At 49.3% G+C, this 13,267-nt stretch overlaps 2 protein-coding genes across 4 annotated transcripts in view; one reads left to right on the top strand and one right to left on the bottom strand.

Annotated features, from left to right (window-relative positions):
- Nucleotides 1–13,267, top strand: part of ART1 (ADP-ribosyltransferase 1) — a 36,902-nt gene that overhangs the window by 5,737 nt on the left and 17,898 nt on the right. Inside the window, exon 1 of one of the 3 annotated variants that reach the window (XM_005216190.5) lies at nt 6,605–6,685. The exons of 1 other annotated variant lie outside the window; for it this stretch is intronic. The gene's annotated coding sequence lies outside the window, so the exon portion shown is untranslated. 3 annotated transcript variants of the gene reach the window in all.
- Nucleotides 372–2,964, bottom strand: LOC112441636 (ecto-ADP-ribosyltransferase 5-like). Its single transcript, XM_059875026.1, has 4 exons — nt 2,957–2,964; nt 1,704–2,500; nt 1,089–1,121; nt 372–1,004 (listed from the first exon to the last, which is right to left on the bottom strand). The coding sequence occupies exons 1-4, from the start codon at nt 2,962–2,964 to the stop codon at nt 898–900; spliced, it is 945 nt and encodes a 314-aa protein (XP_059731009.1). The 3' UTR covers nt 372–897.

The following is a 13,267-nucleotide window of genomic DNA, read 5'->3' as shown; positions in this document are numbered from 1 at the left end:
GAGGTTTGAGGCCATTGGGTAATCTGGGGGTTTTTAGGAAGGGACATTACATTGCCTACAAAGGTCCGTCTAGTCAAGGCTATGGTTTTTCCAGTGCTCATGTATGGATGTGAGAGTTGGACTGTGAAGAAGGCTGAGCACCGAAGAACTGATGCTTTTGAACTATGGTGTTGGAGAAGACTCTTGAGAGTCCCTTGGACTGCAAGGAGATCCAAGCAGTCCATTCTAAAGGAGATCAGTCCTGGGTGTTCTTTGGAAGGAATGATGCTAAAGCTGAAACTCCAGTACTTTGGCCACCTCATGTGAAGAGTTGACTCATTGGAAAAGACTCTGATGCTGGGAGGGATTGGGGGCAGGAGGAGAAGGCGATGATGGAGGATGAGATGGCTGGATGGCATCACCGACTCGATGGATGTGAGTTTGTGTGAACTCCGGGAGATGGTGATGGACAGGGAGGCCTGGCATGCTACAATTCATGGGGTCGCAAAGAGTCAGACACAACTGAGCGACTGAACTGAACTGAACTGAGGAAGGGATTTGGAGCTACATCCCCAGTACGGAATGTTCATCACAGGCCTGGATGAGGGGAAACCAACAAGAGAAGTGCCCTGAGCAGGATGACAGGAACGACAGAAGGGTAGCATCTGGGAGAGGAAAAGGGGTTGCCAGTGCCTCCACTTCCTGGCCTTCCAGGCCCTTCCCAACACTCTGATCCCCACACCAAACATGAAATTTGATGTCATCACAGTGCAGCATCCCCCGACATCCTGGTTGGAGACATAGCTGCTAAGTCTGGGTCTGAAACCACCTTCTTGCTTCTCCAGGCTCTTCAAAGCCTCCCTTCTTCATATGGAGGTCACATGGTCCCAGGACTCCTAAGTGGCAGGTCCTGAACTTTCAGATCCTTGTTTCTAAGAGCCAGAATCCCCAAGAGGCCAAGAGCAGGGTCTGCCAGGAAAGCAGAGAGAAGGCCCCCTTGGAGAGTGAGTCTGCCTGCCCTCCTGCTAGAGAAAGAAGAAAAGGCAGTGAATGGTCAGCAGGGCCAGGGGAGTCAAAGCAAGGGAAAGAGGGGCAGGAGGGTGACTCACTTGGCACAGACTCACATCTCGGCCTCTTCCTCCCTGAAACAGACAGCACAGTGAGGCCTCCACGTAGACAAACCCTCACATCCCAAACTTCCCTTCCCACCAAGCCCTGGCAAAGCCATGTCCCATCTCAATCCAGCTTTCCCTTCTCCCAAATATACTTCTGACTCCCATTCCTCCTCCTTCTCCCAAGAAATCTTCCCCGTTTGCCATTCCATCCCTGCCCCACCCTGGCCCCAATCCCTGGGTCCCTTCCTCAGCACTGGGGAATAGCATCCGTGTGTCCTGTCAGCCCCACTACACCCAGAGCCTCCTGAAGCCGCACTCCTGCCACTTTCCTCTGCTTAGCATCCTCCTTAACTAGGTATTTTGGTCTATTAGACTGTATAGCAGAAGAACATTTTGAGGACATTTAGAGAATCATCTGAGAATATTCACACATGCAGTAAACCCCATGGGGCCTTGTCTGAGTGGCTGAACCTGAGACAAAGAAAATAACTTCAGCTAATTTCTGGCCTTCAACTTCCCCATTAGTCACATGGGTCTCCTGAAAGGCCCTAGACATTTAAGTCAACCAGGGGTCTCCTGCCAGTCTTGCTTCCCTCATGCATGGCTCACCACCCAGATAGGCGCAGTTAAAGTGGCTGCAGATGTGATTGGTGCTGGAGAGAGTCACCAGGCTGTGGGTTTCGTTCTGGAAGAAATCAGTAACCACGAAGACTTCATGTGGGGGGATCAGCACCTCACGCTGCTCCGGAAAGACAGATAGGTCCTGGATCGGGGCCCCAAAGCAAGTTCTTAGGGAGAAGAAGGTGGTATTACCAAAACTGCGGGCCACTGCCTCATTCAGGGAGCTGGAGGCAAACTGGCCAAAGCGGATAGAGTCCCACAGCCTCTTAGGTTCAAAGCGAATTGTGCGCACGCCTCGGAATACCATCTGCCCGGGTTCCCTGCTGCAGACCCCACTGCCCTGCAGCAGCTGCAGGGCCCGGGTAAGGTAGAAATGCAGGGCCTTGAAGTGGAACTGGTTCATGTAGGACTCCCAGGAGCCACCGCCTGTCTGCACAGCCTCGTTCAGCTTCTGGTGCAAAGTGTTGGATGAGTTGGTATAGAGCACAATGGCGATTCCATGCTCGGTTTTGAAGCCCGGAGGCGGGCTGAGCCCTGGACTTTTTTGCTCCCAATACTTCCTAGCTGTCTCCCAGGCATCCCACAGCCAGGTGTGGTGGACCATCTCCCTCTGTAGCAGATGGACTGCCACCTCCTCCATCTCTTCCAAGCAGCCCACATAGGAATCATCAAAGGTGTCTGGAGCCAGATCCAGGTCCTTGGAGGTAATATCCTGGGCATATGGAGAAAAGAAAGAGAGGAGCCACACAGGAAAACATGTAAATTCAGGGTACTGAACAGAGGTCCTGTGGGCAGTTCAGTTCAGAAACACAGAATCTCATTTTTATGCTCAAATATCTAGAGTGTGAACTTTGTCAAGAGCTCAAAAACTTAAATAATAGGCACTGAAATCAGACAGATGTGGGTTCAGTTCTGAATTCTCCAGCTACTGACTGTGAGATCTTGGGCAAATCTCAACTTTTCTGGGCTTCAGGTTCTCCCCCTATACACTGAGGATACTTCCTGACTTCACAGGGTTATTGTCAGGACCACGTATAGATCCTCTCTATGTACTAACTAAGAGGGTCGTTTATTATTAGAGAGGTTCCTGCACTTCGGATGTGGGGCTGGATGACTTCCAAGCACATTTCTGGCTCTGAGACTTACTGTGCGGATGACATACAAATATACACTCAATCTCCAATGACCTGACCCCATGCCCAGACTGACTCTTTCCCTCTCCCACACAGGTGTGTAGATACCACACCATGTCCCTGTCAGCTCTGAGACTCAGTCCTCTCCTGCTCTAGAAGCCTGCATTCTCCAGCCTGGGTAGGAGTGGGGAGGAGGTCAAGCCCTGGTCTGGGAGGGGCTGCAGGAGGGCCATACACAGGTAACCTTAAGGAGAGTGTGCAGGCTGGGCCATGGGTGGGAGATGGGAAGTGAGAGGAGGAAGCTGGAGGCTGTCCCGAGGGAGGAGGGTATGAAGGCAGGAGGGGTCAGAGGAGGACCAGTGGGTGGAGGTGGGGTTCTGGGAGATGGAATGGGAACTTGGGGCTCCCTGCAGGGGTGGAGGTTCCTGAGAAGAGGATTCAGAGGATGGCATCCTAGAGAAGCATCCCTGGGAGGGATCTTTGAGGAGTCAGGCCCTGGGTTTCCCCCACTCCACAAGTGTTCCCTTTGCTGCAGCAGAAGGCTCTCCCCAGTTGCCTGCCCATGGCTGCCCAGGGTGTGGAGGCTGAGGCAGCTGAGGGAGATCAGCAGAGCCGCCAGCATTATCCTCAGAGACACTTGGAGCGTGAGATCCAGTTGAGGGTGGGACCAGCAATGGTGGAGTCTCAGTTTTGCTGGGATGGTGACAGAGACTTGGAGCCTTTCTTCTCTGTGTGAAGGGTCCCTGGCCCAGGACTTGGCCGGGCAGGGCGTGGGCAGGTCCAAGAGCGCCGCCTGAGTGAGTGGGTGTGGTTGGATTATAACATCCCCCACCTCCACCCAGCACAACATTGGTCTCTGTTCACTGCCGCCCGGTTCCCGGACTGCTTAGAGCCATCTGCACAGGAATGATAAAGGCAGGGGTGGGGGTTGAGGAGGGGAGGTGATTTGGCTCTACTTAGAGTCAGGCGGGGCCTGGAGTCAGAGGCCCAACTGGAGGCGGCCCAGGCCTGTTAGAAGGAAGCTGCTGCTGCTGCTGCTAAGTTGCTTCAGTCGTGTCCGACTCTTCGGCCCCATAGACGGCAGCCCACCAGGCTTCCCCATCCCTGGGGTTCTCCAGGCAAGAACACTGGAGTGGGTTGCCATTTCCTTCTCCAATGCATGAAAGTGAAAAGTGAAAGTGAAGTTGCTCAGGCATGTCCAACTCTTCACAGCCCCATGGACTGCAGCCTACCAGGCTCCTCCGTCCATGGGATTTTCTAGGCAAAAGTACTGGAGTGGGGTGCCATTGCCTTCTCCTAGTCAGCTCTAACTCTAGGATGGAACTGTTTCTTTGACTTGCTTTTTGTTGCTTCAGATTTTATAATTATACACGAAATCCTGCCTCAGAGAACCCTGCTTCTCAGCCTGACTATTAAACTAAAGTACCTCTGTTCAGCTCACAGGAAAATAATCTAACTCCCATGCCAGTGAATGGCTGCAAAAAAGAAGAGATTAACATATCTTCTCCATAGGCTAGGCATTTCCTCCGAGATGTTTTGCAAAACTCAGGGCGCTTTTTACTTTACTTCTGCCCAGCCTCTCCCTCTCTGTTTTGCCTTTTTACTTTATTCCTCACCTCGCTTTCTCTGCCGTTAAAAAAAAAAATAACCTGGCAATACAAATCCCTATAAGATAGTTAGTTGAGACATTCGTCTGCCATTTTCCTGGTCAGCTGCCTTTCCACATAAAGTCGTATTCCTTGTCTCAGCACTTCCTTTCTCAATTTATTGAGCTGTTGTGTGGCTAGCAGAGCGACCTTGGATTTGGTAGCAGGCCAAAAACAAGAAGGAGCGCTGACAGTTCTGGGTGGCAGGCCCTGGGGTCTGCTCAGGAGCTGCACTATCTCCTGTCCCCTGTGTCCCGCTGATCTACAGTGTCCATGGCTAACTACAGCCCCCCACCCAGGCAGTGACCCGACACCTCCCTTCCCTGACAACAGACACCCAGCGGGAGCAGGGCCCAGAGCTATAACTCCCCTTGCCTTGGACTGCGAGGCCTTTCTCCAGGACCTTCTTTGTCTCCTAGCAAGACCAAGGCTACACACAGCAAGAGAACTGTGAGAAGTGTTTTTCCCTCAGGCAATCTGTGACTGCCAAGGCCCAGCCTCCACACCAGAAGTCTGAGAGGACCAAGAAAGTTATACCTGCTGAGAGTTCACCTCTTGTGTGCTCCTTTATTTGCATACAATTTGCATACGGCCAACTCCTTGGGTCACGTGTACTCCTGCATTTGAGGGGCCCCCACCCTTCTCCTTTCTCTTTAAGCCCCTTCCCTTCAGTAAGCCTTGCCCAGATGCAGAGCTCTCTCTCACATCCTCAGGGGCCAACCTCGGCCCTCCACAGACCCTCAGTCCCCTGACTCTCAGACTCAGGTGACCTATGTTTATAAACACTAGCCTTTCCCCTCACCTCCCTGGGCTTGCCTATAAATACCCTAGCTCTGTGTTTTGGATGCTCCCATCAGTCAGCAGCTCAGGGAAGAGCTTTCTGGCAGCATGAGCTTTTGGAGTGGCAGGATTCCTCTTTCAGAGTGTCCAAGGACCTGGGGGTCCAGAATCCAGGATTTAAGAGATGTGCCTGCCGCCTGCTGTGTCTGAGAAGGGCGAAGAAAGTTAAACTCACCCCGGGGACTTGTCCTGCTCTGGCTCATTAATTTAGCCCTATCTTTGTTCCCCCACCCACTTAGGTTGCCAGACAAGTAAAAAATTTCACCTAGAATCCCATTTCCTCCAGAAATTCTTCCTGTAGATCAAAAAGGAAGATAAACTGTGTCCAGGCTTATGGGAGGGTGGGGAGGGAGGTGAAAAGAGGCATATCCCAGGGATTTCCCTGGTGCCACAGTGGTCAGGATTTCAGGCTTTCACTGCTGTGGCCCAGGTTCAGTCCCTGGTCAGGGAACTGAAATCCCACAAACCATGAAGCATGACCAAACGAAGAAGAAGAGACGTGGTCCCGAAACCGGACTGCTCCTCAGGCAAACACAACAAATCCAGACAAGTTCTTCATCCCCTTCTAATTTAGACTGGCTTCCCCAAAGCACTCCAAAATCAGAAAATCAGGAGTCACTCTGCTGTTCTCCATTACTGTGAAAAAACAGCAACTCATCTACATATCCTGCCTGCCTCTCCCCCTAGAGGGTCCTGAGAATTGGCAATTGCTGGAACAGAAGATACTATACTGTCTGGATAGCTAGGCCTGCAGGGACACAACACGGGACCAGATCTGGTATCAGAGTTTCCTCCTCTCTCCATTCTCTGGTTTTGGGGAATTGCTTCACTTATCCTGAGACCTGGCACCCCAAGAAAGACCCCAAGAGATGGACTCAAATCTAGTCATTGAACAGTGGTCTAGAGTGAAGTGGAAAGTCCTCCAAGATCACATGACCAAGAGCACTGCAGCTGGGACTCACTCTCTACTCAGAAATCTCTCCTTACTCCTCAAATGAGTCTCCATCACCTGAAAGGATCAATGAGGAGATACTCCCTGAGGCCAGGGATGCTGAATGCAGGAGCAAACCCAATTAGGAGACAGTTGTTCCAGCCTGGATCTTTGATTTCTCTCTGGGTTCAGGGATTCGCTTTTTTCATGGGAAGAGCTCTTGCCCAGAACACCCTGGGCAGAGGCTAGTATTCCTGAGCCTAGAAGAGATGTCCAGAAATAGATGGGAGAGTGTCACATTTCTGAGCAGCTGTGTGGGAAAGGTACAAGGGGTGGTATAAAAGAGAAACCTGCCCTCCTCCTCCCTGGAGGCTGTCACTGGAGACCAACACCAGCTTCCAAGCCCCGGAGAAGGTCTAGGTAAGGGGCATACGACCCTCCTCCTGGGCACTGGGCACAGAAAGCTGTTTCTGAAATGCAAAATTTGGGGTGTTATTGGCAGAGTTATAGCAATCATTAAGAAAAGGTTCAAGAAACCTTTTATCTTTGTCTGTTCAGACTGCTATAACAAAAATACTACAGACTGGGTATCTTATCAACAACAAATATATATATATATAAAAGTTCTGGAGGCTGAAAGTCTGAGATCAGGGTGCTAGCCTGGTCAGATGACAGCTCTATTCCTGGTCATAGCCAGCACTTCCCCACTGGGCCCTCACAAGTTGAAAAAGCTAGTGAGCTCTGTGGGGTGTCTTTTATAGGAACAGCAATCCCAAATCATGAGGGCTCATGAATTATGAACTAATGATCTCCCAAAGGCCCCACCTTCTAATACCATCACATCAGGCATTAGGATTCCAGCCTATGAATTTTGGGGAGACACAAACATGCAGACCATTGCATATTTGACAAAGAGGTCTGAGATACTAGGGAGGCTGAGGCCATTGGGAAACTTGGGGACTTCCAGGGAGGGATTTGGAGTCCCAGTCCCAGTAGGGCTTCCCAGGTGGTACTGGTGGTAAAAATCCCTCTGCCAATGCAGGAAACCCAGGATCGTGGGTTAAATCCCTGCATTGGGAACATCCCCTGGGGTAGAAAATGGCCACCTGCTCCAGTATTCTTGCCTGGAAAATTTCATGGACAGAGAAGCCTGACAGGCTATAGTCTATGAGGTTGCAAAGAGTTGGACAGGACTGAGCAACTGAGCACAGGCTTAGGTCACAGCTTTAATGCTTTTGGCCCAAAAACCATTTTGAAACTTCTAGAGAGTTCACACAAAACAAGCTTAAAGTAAACTAGAAAATATCCCCATTAGGGGATGTTCATCATGGGCCTGGATGAGGGGAAACCAACAAGAGAGATGCCCTGAGCAGGAAGACAGGAAGGACAGAAGGGCAGCAGCTGGGAGAGGCAAAGGGGTTGCCAGTGCCTCCACTTCCTGACCTCCCAGGCCCTCCCCACCACTCTGGCTCCCACACCATTGCCCCCAAACCGGTCACTAAGCCATCAATCCACCTGCTCTGCAGGGGTCTCCATTATTAGTGACACCCAGAAAGCCTCTCAGACTTTCAACAAACATTCCAGGAGGCCTCATGTGTGCCTGGCCTTGGGCTGAGCCCTGGGGACACAGAGTGGGTCATATCTAGTCCTACCCTCAAGGAACTCACAGGCCAGGAGGGGAGGCAGACTCGGAAGGCAGCACAGTATGACTAGCACAGTGACAGAGGAAAGCGCAGGGGATTCAGGAGGTCAGAGGAGTCAGAGGGCTTCCTGGAGGAGGTGGCCCCTGAGCTACTCCTGGAAGAGTGGGTAGCAGGAGAAGGGCAGCCCCAGCACGTGGAGGGAAGCAGCAGTGCCTCATTTGGGACTTCGTGCTGTGCCATCCATGTGAAGCAAGGGTGGAAGGGCACGAGGCTGAAGAGGCTGGGGAGGGTCAGGTCATAGAAGGCTTCAAATGCCAGCACTCTGTCCTGAGGGTAAGAGGGAAGTTTTGTTTTATATTGCCTTCTTTTTTCTTTCATGTCTGTATTTTGAGATATTTCTCGCAGCAGGTTTGGCACAAAGGGTTCTGAAGCAGGTGAGGAACATCATCAGCTGTGCTTCAGACTCACTGTTCTCCCTGCTCCAGGGGAGTGTGGAGTTGCAGGGGCGACAGTGGAGGCAGGAGACCAGGGAGGAGGCAGGAGCTGACCGGAGCCTTGGTGGGGGAGGTGGTGATGGGGAAAGGGAAGGACCATCAAAGATTAACTCATACTCTGCACAGCACTCCTTGGTAACCAATCTAGTGTTCGATGAGTGAATGGAAAGCCAAGTAATCGTCTTGGGTGACTGAATGAATAACAAGGATGGCAGATTACATGACACTTTTCTGATGGAAAATTCAGAGGAACTACCTTGAGCTGGATGAAACCCAAAGAGAAATTCATCACAAGGGTCCCGGGGTATTTCTCGGTACCCAAAGGCCAGAAGTGAAGAGTCTCTGGAAACCCAAGGAAGTGCCTCACTCTGCCTGCACTTTGGCTTCAAGTCACTCTCTTTGCTCCTCAGCCCGCCCTTCTTCTTTCCCCAGGGACCTCATCTCTCCCTGACTTCAGTACACCTGTGATTCTCAAATGTCTCTTGTTGTCCATTCTGCTCCCTCTCAGACATTGGCCCCTGCAGACAAACTGAACTGTCCTATGTTCACACAGGACAAACTGAACTATGTGATCATTTATTCAGTACATTTTTTAATTGATCATCTACTGTGTGTTGAGATGAGCAAGATAAGATTTCAAAGTGTAGTCTGCTTTCCTCTGTATTTCCAACTTACAGCATGGGAACCTGAGTGTGAGCCTTGATTTCCCCATCTCATCTCCTAAATCTCATCAGATACCATGTCCAATAAATTCTACATAGAGAGGTAGGGTCCACTCTCACTACCAATACCTTAGGCCACATGATTCAGTGTCCTCAGTCTGACTTCATAATTCTCCTTCCCTATTCTAAGCCTCTGAAATCTTTTATTTCTGTGTTTCTGCAGGATAGAGACAGGGCAATGGAGAGGCAGTGAGATATACAGTTGGCTTCATGTTTTTGCTGCATGACCATTTTTCTGTGGGCCACAAAATCTCAGTGGCATGCAAACATTTATTCTCATGCTCCTGGGTCTTCAGGTTGAATGTAGATGGGCTAAAGTGAGCTTGGATGGGCAGCTCTGCCTCAGGCTGCCAGCCTGCCTCAGCTGGGCGCCTCTTTGTTGTGGGCTGAGCCCACATCTGCTCCTCTGGGGTCCCAGGCTGGAGGAACAGTTCTGGGCTATGTTCTGATGGTCTCTGACCCAAAAAGAAGGCCTTCTCTCTGGTTTGGGTTCCCTCCAAAGCAGACCTAGAGGCAAGGACTTGGGTGTAGTGATCTTATTTGTAAGGTGGTCTCAGGAAGTACAAATAAAGGAGTGGCAAAGTGAGACAGAGAAGAGAGACAAATGCCCCTGCAAAAAGTGTGTGACCACTGCGGTCAACTATGTCTCTCTGGGGACCCTCTGTGGACCAGGGAATCTGACGTTCCACCCTCACTGGGTGAGAGTTGTTCTGGGAACATTAAATCTCCTGCACTTTGGGGCTTCCCTGAGCAAGTTCCCCAGGTGATGCAGAAAGGCTTGGACACAGGAATATATGGAGCACTAGGTCCATGGGGTGGCTAAGAGTCGGACACAACGGAGCGACTTCACCTTCACTTCTCACTCTCATGCATTGGAGAAGGAAATGGCAACCCACTCCAGTGTTCTTGCCTGGAGAATCCCAGGGACGGGGGAGCCTGGTGGGCTGCCGTCTATGGGGTGGCACAGAGTTGGACACGACTGAAGTGACTTAGTAGTAGTAGTAGTAGTAGGGGTGAGAAGCTGTCAGATGCTTGAGAATTATTCATTGCTCCTGTGTTTCAACCTGAAGGTGAGCTGAGGCAATACTATGAATCAGCAGTGGCAGGTATACTCTTTTATACTGCATCCATCTATTATTAAGAATATCAAATCCCAGGAAGGACTCTGAGTTTCTCACTTAGGTTATGTGTCCAAACGTTAACCAATCGCAATGACCAGGGCATTAGAGTACCGGTTTGGGGGTCTAATGTTCCCCTCATGAGGGTACAGAGTTAGGAAAGTCCCCAGTAAACCCATGGACTGGATTTTCCATAAGAAGAGGCTCTATTATAGAAGTTCAGGTTTCTTTGGGGGATTCCAAAAGACCACAAGAGTTCAAGTAGCTTTTTGCTGCTATATACTCTGCCCATTCACATTCTATCCTGGAACTAGGGAGCAGTATTTCATGCTTTAGTCCCCATTGTGATGCCATTTTCAATTCTATCTACTCCGTTTCTCCTCTAGACAGCTCATCATTTAAACCCACTTCTGGTGCAAAAGTGTCTTCATCAGGCTCTTTGGCTTCTTGTAACATACATCACATGCTACTTGAAATTCCCCATTCCAGTTCTGTCTCCATCTTAAAAGAGTTTAAAGAAGCAGGGATGTGGGTTTTGTTTTTGTTTCGTGATCACAGTTTTATCCTCAGCTCCTGGCACATTACAGGATGCTCAAGAATTTTCTGTTGAGAGGCTTCCTTGGTGACTCAGTGGTAAAGGATCCACCTGCCAATGCAGAAGACATGGGTTTGATCCCTGATCTGGGAAGATCCCGGATCCCTGATCATATGGTGCACAAGGCAACTAAGCCCGTGCACCACAACTACTGAACCTGTGCTCTGGAGGCTGGGTACGGCAACTACTGCAGCCCTAGTGCCCTAGAGCCAGTGCTCCACAACAAGAAAAGACGCTGCCGTGAGAAGCCTGAAAACCGTAACTAGAGAGTAACCCCTGCTCGCCGCGAGGAGAGAAAAGCCCGTGTAGCAACGAAGACCCAGCACAGCCAAATACAAACTAATTAATTAAATTATTATTTTGTTGAATGAATGAATAAGCAGGTTTTGAGGGAGGGAAGATAAGGAGTTCAGTTTGGAACATGTTAAATTTGATAAAAACCTGCTGTTAACTCCCTTGCCCAGAGAGGCTCACACCTCAATTTAAACTGTGAATTGGCAGTGATAAGATCTTAGATTGGGAAACATAAAATTATACTCACAGAACATTTCCATGTCCTAGGGTCATTGATCTATCAAAACTTAGGTCTCACCAAGAGGGGATTAGGGAACAGGGATGCTTAACCTAAGCAAGACTAGGGAGGGTGTACATCCACCCTGAGAGTTGTGTAAGGTCTGTGTGAAGGCACACAGATCCATCTTCTGAGAACTTTCAGTTTTCATCAGATCTCCACAGATAAAAAACCACTAACTATATTATGGTTTGGATAAAAGAGGGAAAACAGAAATACCTAAGAATCTGCTGATATGCACCTAGAGTATCTCTGCCAGGATGACAGGAAATGGGAACACTGGTACCTCTGGGGAGAGGGGATGGGGTTGAGGAATCAGAGAGAAGGACATTTCACTGCATGCCTTGTGGACTATAAATTATGAAAAATGAAAATGTACTACTTTTTGAAACTTAAAACGTAATAATATTAAAAAATAAAGCTATGGGGGTTCCCTGGCAGTGCTTAGGACTCTGCAGTTTCACTGGCTGAGGGCCCGGGATTCCATCCCAAGTTGGGGAATTTACCTCTCGGCTCACTAGCAGGATGAATCATAATGTTATTTACTTTTTTTTGCCACATTTCACAGCCTGTGTGTTTGTGCGACCCCAAGGACTGCAGCATGCCAGGCTACACCTCAGGTGTACCCCTCCCCCCCAAAATAACATTATGATTCACTCTGCTAGTGAGCCAAGAGGTAAACTAGAAATTAGACACCACTTGTGCCCACCAGTTAAATGGAAATTAAGGGATTCATAATGGCCAGTGTTGGCAAAGACTTGGAGAAAAGGGCACTTTTGTCCACTGTTGGTGGGAGGTGAAGAGGGACATTTTGGGATGGCAACTTGGCAGTGGCTATCTAAAGGAACACTATTCAGATCCTTTAAATATCACCTTGATATTTTTCCTTTAAAAACATGCAGACAAGTAGATAAGGATTTATATACACAACTGATCACTGCGGTATCACTTGCAATATCAAAGACTGAGGAAAAAACACTAAGTGCCCGTCAATAAGGAAATGGTTAAATAAATTGTGGACTAACTCTACTATGAAATTCCATGCTGCCATTATAACGAACAAGGTAGATACGCATGTATGACATGGAAGGAAGTGTATGGTACATTATTTCCTGGGAAAATGTTGCAGAACGTGTATGTGTAAGCATGTTTCCTTTTTCTTTTTGAAAAAAGTGACAGTAAGAAAACCAAAAATAGGCTGCACACAGAAAACTATGTGTGTATATATACTTAAATATTATATTATTTGTATGTACATCAAAAAAGGTCGTGAAGGGTCCCATTACCAGGAAAACAGCAGGCCTGGGTAATAGTGCAAAGGGGACATGGAGGGAGAAGAATAAATGGGGGCCTTGGGCATTGTGATTCATTCATATACAATGAGCATGCATTACTTGGTAATAAACAGAAATAAAGAAGCACCACCAACCTGGAAACTGTTCCAATCTTGACCCAAAGCTGGAACCCCTTCCTGGAGCCCTGCTCTGAGCCTGTCCCTGGGGTCCTGCTGTGGCCTCACCAGCTGACCACTCCTGGATCTGCCCTGTTTCAGCCTCAGGTCCCCACGAGGGGAAGCCCGGACCTCTCACTTTGGAAGTCAAGCTCCTTCAGGACTGACCCCAAGCTTTCCAACATTCCCACCCTGCACCTGCTGCACTAGAAAAAGTGTCTTTCACTCTTTACATCGTGAGAGTTCCTACCTATAGTACCTTTCCTGTTCCCATTCCTGCTGCCCCTAACATTTTTCTCTCTCCAGACTCCAGTCTTTTCTCTCCCACCTCCATTGACTGAAGCCTTATTCTCCTCTTTATCCCGTAAGACCCTAGTCACATGTTCCTCCTCCAGGAAGTTTCCCATGT

This window comes from Bos taurus, chromosome 15 (genome assembly GCF_002263795.3).
Source record: "Bos taurus isolate L1 Dominette 01449 registration number 42190680 breed Hereford chromosome 15, ARS-UCD2.0, whole genome shotgun sequence".
Lineage (NCBI taxonomy): Eukaryota > Metazoa > Chordata > Mammalia > Artiodactyla > Bovidae > Bos > Bos taurus.
Note: the sequence above shows the minus strand (reverse complement) of the source record. Positions and strands in the feature narration are given on the sequence as shown.